The 15191-nt window shown below is 33.5% G+C and overlaps 1 protein-coding gene across 1 annotated transcript in view; it reads left to right on the forward strand.

Annotated features, from left to right (window-relative positions):
- The first annotated feature begins 697 nt into the window (after positions 1-697).
- The window catches only part of LOC122479521 (sperm-associated antigen 16 protein-like), a 556036-nt gene continuing 541542 nt past the window's right edge, over positions 698-15191 (forward strand). The window contains exon 1 of the mRNA XM_043573372.1: positions 698-845. Within this exon, the coding sequence (XP_043429307.1) occupies positions 698-845 (148 nt within the window). The remainder of the gene's footprint in view (positions 846-15191) is intronic.

Here is a 15191-nt window from a genome sequence, read left to right on the forward strand (position 1 = left end):
TTTAAACAAAGGCTTCTCTCCTGGTTTAATAGTGTACACGTTAAGGCTTGTCACTCAGTATACCTCTTGGAAATGTATAATCTCTTCCACTTACTAATGACTATAATTAAGATACACATTTTCTAAAAGACCAGTAATTAGTTTCCATAATAAACATACCATAGTAATCATTAGCTGTGACAGATAAACCATGGCAAAATAAAGGTTTGCTTCCCTTTTTCCCTCCAGTTTATGCTGTCCTATAAAAATCTTGAATACCATGTGTCTGCGCACGTGTATGCATGTGTGTTTTTTACATATAATATAGTCATGGCAGCAAGAGAGTGGCAAGCTTTCAGGGTAGTGGGGAGAGCCAATGGTCTCATTTGATGGCAAGCTAAGAATTTTCTTTTTCTTTCACTTTTCTTTTCCATTCCTTCTCATCCTTTTTCTGTGCTCCTGCACCTTCCACTGCCAACAGGCAAGGGGCTGAGATAAAAAGTAAGAAAGAGAGTAGCCAGTAAAAGAACAAGAGGCAGATATCCCAACTTTTTGCTGCAAAGGAAGTGCAGTCTCTCCAGCTGTAGCATTTTGTCAGGCAGGTGGTTGAGAACTGAGATGATTTTACACTGATAAATTGTACATTTTCTTTGTTATCCTAACATAAAATCAGCTGTGACTATCAGGTTGCTGAACAATAGCTTTAACATAGTAGGACATGGAGAAAGTCAGTGAGAAGCCAGTCCTGGAAACTGCAGTAGGGTGGCTGGACAGCAGGGGGTGCCTCAGCTACAGGCTACTAGAAGTTCAGGCAGGCACAGGGTATGGAAAGAGGCAGTACAACATACTTGCAGAGTTAGAGGAAGGTAAATAAGAGCTAAGAAGTAGGTAAAACAGCAGGAGTCAAATGTCTGTCTGTTTGTATGTATTTGAATTGACTGACATAATTTTGGGGACAGTCATGTCCAAAATTTGCATTCCAGGCTGGCAGGCTGGAAATTCAGGGAAGAGTTGATGTTATGGTCTTGAATCCAAACTGTAGGCTGAAAGCTCAGGTTGGGTGTCTATGTTGCAACCTGGAGGCAGAATTTCTTCCTGTTTTGAAAGCTTCAGTGTTTACTCTTAAGGCCTTCAACTGATTTGAAGAGGCCCACACTCTTGTGAAGGGTAATCTGTTTTAATCAATGTTTACCGATTTAAATGGCAATGACATCTAAACATAGAGCTTCACATAAACATCTAGAATGGCATTTGAGCTGCCAACTGACCACCATAACCTAGACAAACCAACATATAAAATTAATCATCACAATTAGTATCAGGAAAGTACGCACCAGAAAAATAATAATTAACAATGATAAAGAGGGACATTACATGAAGATGATGGGCATTTTGTGGGGGGAGTATACATCTAGGAATGCAATGACTGGATAATAAGACTTGCATATGTTCAGTATTCCCCCAAACACAGTTTTTTCTCAAATTGAATTTATTTTCCTAAGTATGATGTTTGTACTACTTTGAAGTGTTAAATTGTTTTTACTAAAATTAATAAATTGCGAATGATTAATACCTATCTGCTTGGCATCCTAGGAGATACCTATGCCAATATCCAGAACACATTATATCTTTTTGTAATGGAAAGGTAGCCTTCATACACATCTCTTAGGTATATAATTAATAAGACATATTGTTTTCTAGGCCTCCAGTGGCACTTTACTTTGACAATACATGATAACGGTGCTATGTTTACAGATTAAAAATCTGCATATTTTTATATTTCATTACCCTAGGATATGTTATCACTGACCTTATAGTGAATGCACTAGTCAGCATTTCACTTGCAAACTCCAATATTACTGTAATAAATGCTCTAGAAATGTGATGAGAGGCTTGAGTGCCAAGAATCAGTAGTCAAACAATGGTTTGCAAGGACTCTTCACTTAGGGAAATTTGCTCCAGCCTTGGGTGAAGGCTTTCCTCACACAACCTGATAACTATAGGCAAACTTAAAAACAGAGAAAAGAAGTAGTTTTTATATATTTAATATGTGTAAATATGCTATAATTGCAGTTATATTATTTTCCAAAAATAACTTATGAAAGAATTTCTAATAGTTTTTATATATCATTCAATAATTGAATTTAATATATTTTCTCTATATATATAATATACATATTACATATTTACATATACACATATGGCATAATTTAATATATGTTACACATGTATATATTATAAATTGATTCCTATAACTGAAGTTTCTTTTTACAAAAAAAAAACAAAACAGGAAAGATATAGGGAACAGAATATATAGTAAAAATAATGTCAACTATGCACATACAATGGTATCCATGTAACCAGGAAAACTCAAGTTATCATATGAAGTCATGCATAAATGAGCATGTATGAATGAATGTGTACATTCATCCTTCCGTGTCTTTATGACTTTAAAAATATTGATTTTTGTCTTGTTTTAGTGATTTTGTTTAATGAATGTGGTGAATCTCTTTATAAAATTGAGCTCCAAGATGTGTAGAGACATTGAATGATAATGCTTTTTCACTCCCATGATCCCTTATTAAAGCAGGCTCTACCACAGTATGGTATCTGAACATCCAATTCTAATATGATAGTTTTGCATTTCTTTCTATTTTCTGGAAAATGTTTGTTTAAAACTTTGAAAGTCCTCCCTGATTAAATTGTGTTGATTCTAGGCCCTTATGTGAAACTAATCACTAGCCAACATTTTATTATGTTTCTATATGTTAATCTGTTTAATGTCTGTTTTCTTTCTCAGAAGATGGATGGGAGGACTATTTCCTTGTTCACCCTTATATTCTCAATTACTAACACAGAAGTTCAATTAATATTAGTAAATGAATAAATGAATGAATGCTTGAATAAGTGAGCTCTTTTTTTTAAATTTTTTAATTTATTTTTTTAATTTACTAGCATATAATGCAACATTGATTTCAGGAATAGACTCCTTAGTGCCCCTTACCCATTTAGCCCATCCCCCCTCCCACATCCCCTCCAGTAATCCTGTTTGTTCTCCATATTTAAGAGTCTCTTATGTTTTGTCCCCCTCCCTATTTTCATATCATTTTTGCTTCCCTTCCCTTGTGTTCCTCTGTTCTGTGTCTTAAAGTCCTCATATGAGTGATTTTTTTAAGAATAATTTTGAAGATAGAAACTGATCTACTTGTGTTTCTACTTTGTTGATTTTTGGTGGCATATTTTTTGCAAGAAACTTTATTTCACCAAAGTTTAGAAATTCCTTTGGCAATAAGCCCCAGAAATAAAAATGAGCAGGTGGGTCATCTATTGGGAGTCTTCATAAGAATGGATGCATGAAAAGTACTCATTTCAGTTTCCCTAAGCACTTGGAAAAAAAGTGTAGTCTTGGTTTACTAACTATAAAGCATGAAGGAACTCTGAGGACATATTATTTAGATAATTATATGTCTACACTTATTTTTGTCTATTTAATGTTAATGCCTGAAAGAGGTAAAGACTTCTAGTTTTACTTTTGCTATATGTACTTTGATGCTACCTTATCAGATGTATGTACATTTATGACATTACATAATCATTATGGATTGTATCTTTTATCAGTATTAAATGAACCCATGTTACCAATTCTATCTTCTTAAGGTAATTGCTAATTGTATGAAGTTAGTACTATCTACCTTATTTTGTTTACTGTTCATATGTATAATGCTTTTGTTTATATTTTATATGTAGATAACAATTGAGTGTGTCCTAAGTTTTCCTATGGTGCAAGGATCTAGACATAGAGCAGTAAACAAATACAAGGACTTACTTTCTGAATTCTGATAAATGTTTACCCTTTTTTCCTTAATATTTTTGTACTATTGTATTTCTCATAAATAGAATACAGATAAATATTGTTGTGTATCAGCTTTCTTTTATCCAGTCTATAAACTCTTGTTTTTAATAGGCTGTTTAAATCCTTTTGATGAAACAAGTTCATATTGTTTTCTGTTGTTTTTATGCATTTGTGCAAAGTATTGACTTTATTCTCTAACTTCTGCTATTTAAGTGTTTTTCTTGCCTTTTTTCTTGAGTAAACTGGGAAGCTTATAGGTTCTTTCTATTTCTACTGGGGGTTACCTTTGCATCTTCAAAACATTACTTAGCCAATATTTTTCACCAAATAAAGATAATACAAACTTTAAATTTCATTTCTTCATTATAAAAAGGTATTGGATTTAGATTGTCATTAGTAAATTGTTCTTTGTAAACTATTGCATATTTAAAACGTGCATACTCATTTTTCAAAATTAGGATTTAATTTTTGTGTTCCATTTCGGATCCACACTTAGAAAAATTATTTGACTTTATTTTATATTTTGTTTTATTTAGTACTTATTGTAATCTGTTTTACTTCTTTCAAGGCTCACTGCCCTGAATTCTCTAAAACCTGAGTTCTTAATTTTGATTTATATTTTGTTGACTGGCAAATATTTTTCAGTATTTCTTTTCAAGATGTCTTTTATAAGTGCCATATTTTCTGAAATGTTGAATAGCTTAGACTGGTTTTGCCTTACATTTACATGTGAATGATAACTTGGTGGAATAAGGGTTTGATTTACAATTCTTTCCTCTTGAAATTCTTTAGTTGTTACTTCATTTTCTTCTAATTTATTGTTGAAAAGTGAAGTATGACTTCTTGTCTTTGATTGCAGCTGATATTTTCCCTGCCAAAACACTTGGAGGTTTTTGGTTTACATTAACTTTGTTTTGTTGAAAAATATTTTCAGAGTATTCCTTTGTTACATTTATTTTGAATTAGATGAATACAGTTAGCCAACATTCACAGTTCTTTGTAGTTGTCTTTGTTGTGGTAGGTTTTGTAAATATTTGTTTGCTTGTTTGTTTTCAGGTCAGGAAATTTTTCTTCATTTGTATCTTCGATTGTCACTTCATTTCAATTATACAAATTCCTTTAAATCTGATAATCCCAACTCACCACCTCCATGAACTTTTTCTCTATATTCTAACAGAGAGTATGAAAACCACATGCCATGTTACTGATTTGATATTATCAATAATAGCTAACATTTTTGTTTTACAACTTTACAAATATTAATTCAGTTAATCATCCTAATAATTCTATAGTGAAGATGTTATTGTTTCTCCATTTTATAGATGAGGAGACAGACACAGGCAGGTTTTGTAATTTGCCCTAATAATCACAGAACTAGTAAGAGTTAAATGATTTTGCTTCCAAACTACATGTTCTTTTCTTTTTAATTTTTTTAATGTTTTATTTATTTTTGAGAGAGAGAGAGAGAGAGAGAGAGAGAGAGAGAGAGAGAGAATAAGCAGGGGAGAGCAGAGAGACAGGGAGACAGAATCTGAAGCTGGCTCCAGGCTCTGAGCTGTCAGCACAAGCCCGATGTGGGGCTAGACTAGACCTCATGAACCATTAGATCTAAGAACCATGAACCAAAGTCGGATGCTTAACCCATTTGAGCCACCCAGGCACCCCTCCAAACTACATGTTCTTGACCACTGGTCTACATTCCCTCCGAAATGCTAATTTTCCTTTTAACTACTTACAATACAATTGTAATTCTGCTGTAAAAATTGTATGTATGTTTATATAATCCTTTTTAAATCTAAGTCCTCTTTGAATTTCAGGCTTAAATTTTTATACTGCCTTCCCCCTGGCCCCATCTTGATGTATTTCCTCTTCATGGTGTTTTAATCCTTCTTCCTGGAAACCACATCTTTAAAATCTTAAGATATCCTAAACATTAATTCCTTTAATGTATTCTTCCCTCACTGTCCTCTAGACATATTCTTCCTCACCTCAAATGCTGCTTCCATTGTGTTGTAGTATTTCTCAGAGGTCTAAAGCTTGTTGTTCTTATTGCATCTGGGATTTCTCTCTTTATTCATTTCTTAATGCAGGGAGATCAACCAGACTATTTTCTAACAAAGTATATAAATTATATTAACCAAATTCTCTGCCTCCCTTTGTCCTATATAAACCCATATTTTCACCTGCTTCTGGAGGGCAGGTGCGCACGCACACGTGTGTGTGTGTGTGTGTGTGTGTGTGTGTGTGTGTGTGTGTTTGCGTGTGTGAGAGAGAGACAGCTCCTGGTCCTAGCTTGTTCAGATGTCATTTAATGTGGCTCTGCTGCTCTGACATGGGATCATCTACCCACACAGCTTGCTTCTGAGTAATTTAAACCAATAGACCATGAGAAAACCTACAGGCTTTTTTTTCTCATCTTCTAATCTAAAGGTTCTTATTTCTTTATATATCTCCCTTGTTGGACCTTCATAGGTATTTTGCCTTTCCCCTCCTTGTAGTACACCAGACTTATTAGTTACAGAATCTAAAGTAATATAGAAAAAAAGTAGTATTTATGTGTTTTTTAATGCTTTTGTTAAGAGAAGGAGGATTAATAGATTTTTCAGTTGGTTTATATTCTTGAGTCTGCTTTAGGGGGTAGACTGAAATATTTTCCTGGCTTCTTTCAGTCCTAGATTCTTTCATTAGATATTATTTCAAGTTCCAGGAGGTATTTGAACCTCTCACACCACTCCAGACTTTCCTGGTCTCTGGTTATTCACTGTTGCTAGATTTACTGTAGAATATTTTGGGGAGTTTCTTTTCCTCTGGTTCTGTAAGATAAATTTTGGTGGCAACTTTAGAAAACCCAAATTCGAAGACATTTTATTAAGACACAGAAACAAAACTTAGAGATATTAAAAACCTGCCACAGGTTCTAATGTTGAACCAGGGTTGGAACTGCCATGTTGTTTCCACTCTTGTGTCTGTGTTTTTATATATATATGTGTATATATATATATATACATATATATACATATATATGTATATATATATATATATAATTTCTGAAAAACAAACCTGCGAGTAAATCAGAGAATTCTGTTTTATAATCCAATAACATTAAGCCACAATTCCATATGGCCCACTTGCCTTATAATTGTTGTTTTCATAATATTTTTATAAACATATTAACTTTAGGAAACTCTTTAGTAAAAAAAAATTCCATAATTAAAAAGAAGATTCAGTTTTTTAAATTTGTCTACAAAATTTACATTTAGGAAGGGATTATAGCATTAACAGATGAAAAAAAAAAGAAAGACTGTCAGAGTTTGACGCCCAAATCCACCACACATTAGCTAACACAGGTTACTTAACTGTTTTCCTCTTTTATAATATAGAGATAATAATAACATCAACCTCATTCATTGACATTAGCAGTAAAAGAGATTGTCTATGCATAGGTCATGTTAGATTCTTAATAAAAGTTGTGATTGATGTTTTAACTGCAGTTGTTGTCCTTCTTGTTGCTGTTGTCATTTGATTCGTAAAATGTGGGATTCAGCAAAGGGAGTTTCTCCGACAATTCCATGGATAAGTGGGCCAGACTGGATGGTTGGTGTCACGCTGAAACTCAGGCTCTCGAGATGAGAGCCTGGCTTTAATTCCTGTTTCTTGGCTCTTTCTTAGGACTGACAAATACAGGTATAATGAACACTTGTCAGGCCTTTAAATAATTCTTCTTGTCTCTTTTCATTTTTTTTCTTTATTCACTCTCAAATCCATGCCATGTTGGTGGCTACTAATCCATACAAGATGCAAACTGCAAGACCTGTTCTTGCCACATGATTTTACTCATTTTTGGAATTTAAGAAACAAAACAAATGAACAAAGGGAAAGAGAGTGAGAGAGACAGGCAAACCAAGAAACAGATTCTTAACTATAGAGCTGATGGTTACCTGTATTGCTAAATTTTTAACAAATGTATTTTTATCTGATTCAACAATTATAATGGAGATGACAAAACATTGTTGTGTTGTTTTGCATTTACATTAGGTGTTATGTTTCTTCAGAATTATTTTTGCTAGTCCTTCATGATGGCAATAGCTATCTGCTCTTTTAAAAATTTCTCTATGCCTTCTAGCAACTCTGGTTTTAATTACGAGAACTTTGTCCAAAATTATTATTTTTATTTCCACAACAATGCCTTCCCTCTGTGAAAAGAGGTTGAAATTAGCCCACCTTATTTTCTCTGAGTCAGCCTCCAGGATCTCCCCAATGCTTCAGACTTTATCAGACTCCTCATTTTAATTCTCCTTGCTCTTGTTGCCACCATCAATTATTTTTTTTTATTATCCTGCAGATTTTTAATGGCTTCCCTCCTTTGTGGGTATCATATTATAAGAATGAGCCACAAAATTTATTTATGTGCCCATACAATATCCCTATCTACCTGCAGGATCACCAGGTAGATAATAGTTTAGTGCTGTGCTAGGGAGCTAAAGTAGAGAAAATTTTAATCTATTTACTACGGAATCCTTAAATCAAGTATAAAAAGTTCTTTTTGTTATTTCCTAATACATGCTAAAATAAATGTCATTTACAGTCTGACAACTTCTATGTTCTTCCTAAATGAAAAAATCATAAATGATCGCAATTAGGGCAAATTGTATTTATTCTATGCAAAGGTAGCTTTTAAACATGAAAAAGTTACTTCTCCTCCTCAGAATGTTTTGTAGGTTTATAAAATGTACTTTTCCAAGGCACTTGGGTGGCTCAGTCAGTTAAGTGTCTGACTTTGGTTCACTTCTGATCTTACTATTTGTGACTTCAAGCCCCGCATTGGGCTCTGTGCTGATAGCTCAGAGACTGGAGCCCGCTTCGGATTCTATGTTTCCCTCTCTCTCTGACACTCTCCTGCTCACACTCTGTCTCTCTCTCTGTCTCTCTGTCTCTCTGTCTCTCTCTCTCTCTCTCTCTCTCTCTCTGAAAAATAAACATTAAAAAAGATTTTAAATGTACTTTTCCTCACAGGACCAGTATAATGTTATAATTTTGCAGCTAAGGACGTTGAGTTACTTTCATAGCAGTGTTTAAATCACCAGCATTCCAATCTTTTTTTTCCCCAATCTTTATTTTTGCTGAAGGTAAAAAGAATATTGTGATAGGCAGAATAATGCCCCCCCAAGATGTCCATATCCCAATCCCCCAAACCTGGGGTTATGTTACATTATATGGCAAAATGGATTTTGTAGGAGTAATTAAGTCAAGGATCTTTAGATGGGGACGTTATTCAGGATTATCTAAGGGAGCCCAAAGTAATTATAAGCATCCATATAAGAGAAAGCAAGAAGCAGGAGAGTCAGAGAGATGTGGTGATAGAAGGAAGGGTCAGAGTCAAAGAGAAATTTGAAGATGTTATATTGCTGGCTTTGAAGATGGAGAAAGGAAATATGAGCCAAGAAATGCAATGGGTCCAAAGCTGGACAAGACCAGGGAATAGATTCTCTCTTATAGTCTCCAGAAAGAATCAGCCCTGGTGATGTTTTGATTTTAGCCCAGAGAAACCTTTTTCAAACTTCTAACCTTCAGAAATGTAAGATAATAAATTTGTGTTGTTTTAAGCCCTTGAGTTTGTGTCAATTTGTTACAACAGCAATAGGATATATTACAAAGATTGACAGCCCTTGAGCAATTTAGGTAGTCTTGGGCCTCATTACTGATTCACTTTGAGCAGTTTATGCTTCTCTGAAAAGATCTCTGTCCAAGGGTTTTGAAGAAGCAGCAGCTCTGTGCAGAAGGAGGATCACTGGTGGCCATAAGGCTAAGTCCGTTTAATTGGCTGCTACTGGTTTGAGAATAATGGCCACCCTGGGAGCAGCATCTTCTGTCTTCCTTATTTGATTATATTGCTCAGTAATATGTATGGAGGTGGTAGAAATGTGGATATTGACTATCCAACCATCCAAGGCTTGAAAGTAATTTTTAAAAATATAACAGGGACATAAGTATGTACCTTACCCATTGATGTGTCATTCCAGGTGATAAGTGTGTCGTCTACATTTGCATATGTGGACTTGAGCAAATGTTTCACCAGCATATTACCAGAGTTACTTTCTCAACCTAAAATCCTTGAGTCCTTAACATATGTCTTTTCCACTCCAGCAGTTCTACATTTTAGGTTATGACATTACAACAATGTACTTTTTAGGTCCTAAACTGAGTATCAGTTAGGATGTGTCCAGCTGACAAGAGGCAAAATGACCAACAGTCATTTAAACACACAGGGATTTCTTTATACCATGCGGACTAGCTCAACAAAACTATTACATCGTCTGACTCATTTTTCCTTCCTAAACTGGTATCCTAAGTGTGTTTCTTTTGTCCTCAGGGTTATAACACATGTTGCTGTACTTTTAGGTATCTGGCCACTACTGGCATAGGAGGGGAGAAAAAGTAAAGGTCAAAGAGCTTTGTCCTTGTCCTTGCCTTTATATGCAAGAAAGAATGGACTGTGTCTCACCAGGTAGAAGAATCATGTGACATGGTCACCATTACTATTAAGATAGTATAGGAAGGTGTATTAGCTTTCCAAGCTCTGTAGTTAGAGAGAGAGAGAAAAAAGAAAAGAAAAGAAAAGAAAAGAAAAGAAAAGAAAAGAAAAGAAAAGAAAAGAAAAGAAAAAAGAAAAAATGACATTGTGGATATTTGGGGGAGCCAATTCTCAAAGACTACAAAGTATACATTTAAATGTAAGATGAATTGGTTAACTACTATAGATTCCACAATATTTCAGCTGCTGATCCCATTTAAAACACTGAACTGCACAGAACTTCAGCAGAAAGATGGAGAATGGCCATCAGACTTATTATTACTTGAGTCTTTTGTTCTTACTGTTCTTTGACTCAAAAAGAAAATACTTGCAATGTAGAATTTTAATATTATTAAAATGTATTCTTTTTTTCTATATACAAGGAAACATTTTTCATGATCTCTTTCCTACTTTTACTCCCGAAAAAATAGTGGAGCCACAAATTAATTCCTAAGGAAATCTCTAATATCTCAATAGACTTTCCCTAGCAGGATCTTAGACATAACAATGATATAAAAGAAATGATTCTTACACTTCTCAAGGCTAATCAAGTTGCAAAATTCTAAAACATTTTGCAAGCTCTCTCACATCTAACATCCAGCCAAAACCAACAATCCTGAAATGAGATCTTTTTTATTATGTATTGCAAATTCCCTTAAAAGAGAACATATTTCACAACCCAGAATGTGACATTATTGTTGCACAGCAGTAAAGTTGATGTGTATGGTGTGTGGCATGCATCCAACCGTGTCATCCATCAATGAAATTTCAGAAGTTGATTATACTACAGAACAATCCTATAGTGGAAAATTACCCACTTTCTCAGGAGCTACTATTTAAAACATCTTTTTTGAAATGAAATTTGCGGCTTCCTGCTAACAGCTATAGAAGGGAGATGAGGAGGGGGAAATGGAGGGGAAGACTTTTCCTATAATGAAAAGGAAGAGAAAAACAGAAAAAGTAGGAAAAGGACATTTAAATTGGCAATATCCTTAAAGAGAAAGCCAAATGCTCAGCAAACTTTCCATATCCCTGCTTTATAATTATTCTTGAGGTTCCTGGGGGCTTCTAAACAGGCCATTTCTGAAAGAAGATATATTTTTTTGTTGTTTCAAATCTTTTCAATAATCTTTTCACACACTTGGAAACTAGGAATGCACATTAAAATTCTAATAGGAAATTAAGTAGATAGAGAACGAATTTATATTTTTTAACCACTTGATTTTAATAATAATCACATTTAGGCCAGGTCTCTATTACCCAGTGACGAAAAGAATTGAGGCAATTACCTTGACAATTGAGACAAAACCATCCAGAGGATATCGTCCAGTTTAGTTAGCTGGATAATGGGTAAAATGCCTGAAATTGATGGTGTTTATTCAGGAGGTACAGAGCTACTCAAAATGGAAGAGAAACTTTTTTTTTCCCCCCCAGGCTGTGGCAACCTCTTGGATTGTTTTCGTTTGATAACTAGTTATTTAAAATATGAATGAGAAATGAAACAGTGGCTGCTTGACTTTGGAAAATCATCTAGAATTTTAGACAGTTGAATCACTGTTCATTAATTTGGGAAGGTAAAAGATTCCATTTAAGGCAGAATAAGGTAAATTCCATACATGTATACAATAAGTACCCTGGAGTCTCAGGTGTGGAAGAGTACAACCAGTTATAGGAAACCAGGAAAGTCTTTTTGGAAGAGGTAATCTTTTTCTTTTTAAATTTTTTAAATATTTATTTATTTTTGAGAGAGAGAGAGAATGAGTGGGGGCGGGGGGGAGGGGGAGGAGCAGATTGAGATGCAGACACAGAATCCAAAGCAGGCTCCAGGCTTGATCCCACGGACCGTGAGATCATGACCTGAGCCCAAGTGGGATGCCTAACCAACTGAGCCACCCAGGCACACTGGAAGAGGTCATCTTAAAGATCAAATTTCTAAGTCTCAAATATAGCTAGGACTGGTGAGTGGAAAGAGAGGTAGCATGTGATTTATGGAGGAATAAGCAAGCTATCACTAGGCAGCCCTAGTGAAAACAGATATAAAGCAATAAGGTTGAAAAGTACATTTTATGTGTTATTGTGCTTCTTTGTGGATCAGAGAATAGTGTAGTTGGATAGAAAAATACTGGAAACTAAGACCAGAAACTATAATAATAATCATTACAAATGAATAAAGATGTGCTGAGGTTTAAGTACATAGTAGGTCCTAAAATATTTCTCAGTCTGAAAACATAGCCATTGCTAATGTCTCAGATTTTATGGCTCTGGTGAAGTTCATTTATTGCCAACTAATTTACCGTGGTACATAACATTTCCATTAATTCTTGCAGTGGAAAAAAGAGTTTTGTCATTATTATTGTGCTTTGTTTTTGTTTTTAATTGTTCTTAGATGGGAGACATAAACTTTTTGCCATGCCCGTCTCACTCCTAAAAATATAGCCATGAGCATGACAAATGGGGATAAGAGCAATTGATAGGTAAAGACAGACTTACGTTGGCAAGACTATTTCTTCACTTTGGAAGCTGATGGGGCACAAAAGCGGTTTGGCTGGTTTTATACATAGTAGTGCTAGGAAAGTAAGGGATTAACTTTCATTTTAGATCCTTGTCTACTTAATTGCTTCCCTATTTGCCTGATGGATATTAGCATTTTTTTTTCAGAAGAAATTTTTTCCTTAATAAAACGAGTGAAAATAATCACCTTAATGGAAGCAGACTTAAAATTTGAAAATCACTTAACTATAGCAGTAATTTGCATGGGCTTAGCATTACTCTTTTCGTGCTTATTTTTTTTACTTAAATGTTGATGTATTTTTAAGATTTCATTACTGTTCAGGTTTAAAGTAGAGTTATATTGTAAAGTTAATGAAATATAACACATCTTATTTGGTAATTGAGGACTTATTTTTTAAGTACAGAGAATGCTCTTTCTTGTAGACTGTAATTATAGGTACGTTCATTGTGTCAAATTATGCATGCATTATTAGACTTTCAAACCCCATAATAAATTATGTGTATAACTGTTTTGGGGCTTTTGCCTAGTGGCACAAATATTTATATAATCAAAATCTAAGTTATATTTAGAATAAAAATTTTCTGAAATCTCTGCATTTTTTAGTATCTAACTTCTTTTAATGGTAGGAAACAGAATATTTTAATAGCCAAAATGGGATGGAATACCATTCCTAAATATTTTTAAATTCACAATTAAACATTTATGTTCATTTCCTTAGTCTTGTAAAATAGGTCTATAACATAAAACCAGTTTTAATGCTAACCAAATATGAAAGTATTATAGCACTTCATATAATACATGAGTTAAGAATTGTGGGTTTTGAATAATTTTGTTCTACAGATTATAATTTTATTTCCTTAATTCGCAAAGCTTTAGAATTTTACAAAATGTAATTCTTTAATATGGAGAAGAATCTACTGGATTAGTAATACAAGTAAAGGACTAAGAACTAAACCTGAATAGTATATATTATTATTGTGGTACGTATATTGTACACTTGTTTTTTGTATATTTTAAAAGTAGATTTATTCCCTTGTCAGTTTTCCCAGAATTATTGGCATTTTATTTATCTTGTTTTTCTTTTCTTTTTTTTAATGATTCATCTAATGGTAAGAAATTATATATCTATATTTTTTTACCAAAAAATTTATATATACAACTTGTATTTAAGCATTTGATTGCATTACATATATCTTGCCACTTAGATAAGCATACTAAAGAATTGAATTGTTAAAAATAGGAGATGGATAGATTAGGTTTAACACCTTGCTTGCCAAAGTATCATTTTGTTAATACCCAAACCAGATATCGTAGAATATCATTTCATTGAAAAATGAGTTAGTGTACTATGTTCATCTCTTTCTGCATTTGAATTGTGATTGAATGGGGAAATAAATGTTCCCCTGATGCTAACATGTATTTCCAGAGAAAGCTGAGAGACAAAGCTAATATACCTGAAAAAAATTCTTAAATGATTTTAAGATTATTAAAGGTCTTTATACAAAATAGCACTCATTTACACTCTTGACCACTACACTCTGTTAAAGCATAATAATTTTCATGATTAGCTATGACAAAGATAGGGAAAGGATATATTATTGTTATAAGAGGGAATCGAAAATCAACAATTCTGTGTTACGTGTAGGCATCAGAGTACTGATCAATAATTTTGGATCTTTTGTAGCTTTTTCCCTAAAAACTAACTTGAAAGAGATCTATAGGTCTCTTGGTTGTATATATATATAGTTGTGTATAGATAGGTAGGTAGATAGATAGATAGATAGTATAGATCTCTTGGGTTGGTATAAAGCAAGAATCCAACAATCATTTTTTTTTCCATTAGAGTCTACATTTCCAGTAAATTAAAACTGAAAGACTGAAAACATCAGCTTATAACCATCTGACTTTTCCCCCTCCCTAAGTACTATATTTAAGTTTGAAGAATTCAGATATTTTGTTAAGAAATTGAAAAGATGCTTAAAATTCAATTATTATTTGGTTTAAAATTTAAAAATTAACTTGCTGAGAAATTTGAAAGTGATTCGTAAGTGTGGAAATAATGAAAAAAATAATGACCACAATTTAATTGAGCACTTCATATATGACAGATGCTTTCCTAAGTGCTTTCTATGTATTTTAATTTAAATTTTATTTAATCCCTCAATATTTATGTTCTATAAATGAGGAAATAAATGTATAGACAGGTAACCCAGATTATGCATTTAAAGTATGGAATGAATACTTTATGAATGTGAATACTAATATGAATTAATACT

This window comes from Prionailurus bengalensis, chromosome C1 (genome assembly GCF_016509475.1).
Source record: "Prionailurus bengalensis isolate Pbe53 chromosome C1, Fcat_Pben_1.1_paternal_pri, whole genome shotgun sequence".
In the NCBI taxonomy this organism is placed as follows: Eukaryota; Metazoa; Chordata; class Mammalia; order Carnivora; family Felidae; genus Prionailurus; species Prionailurus bengalensis.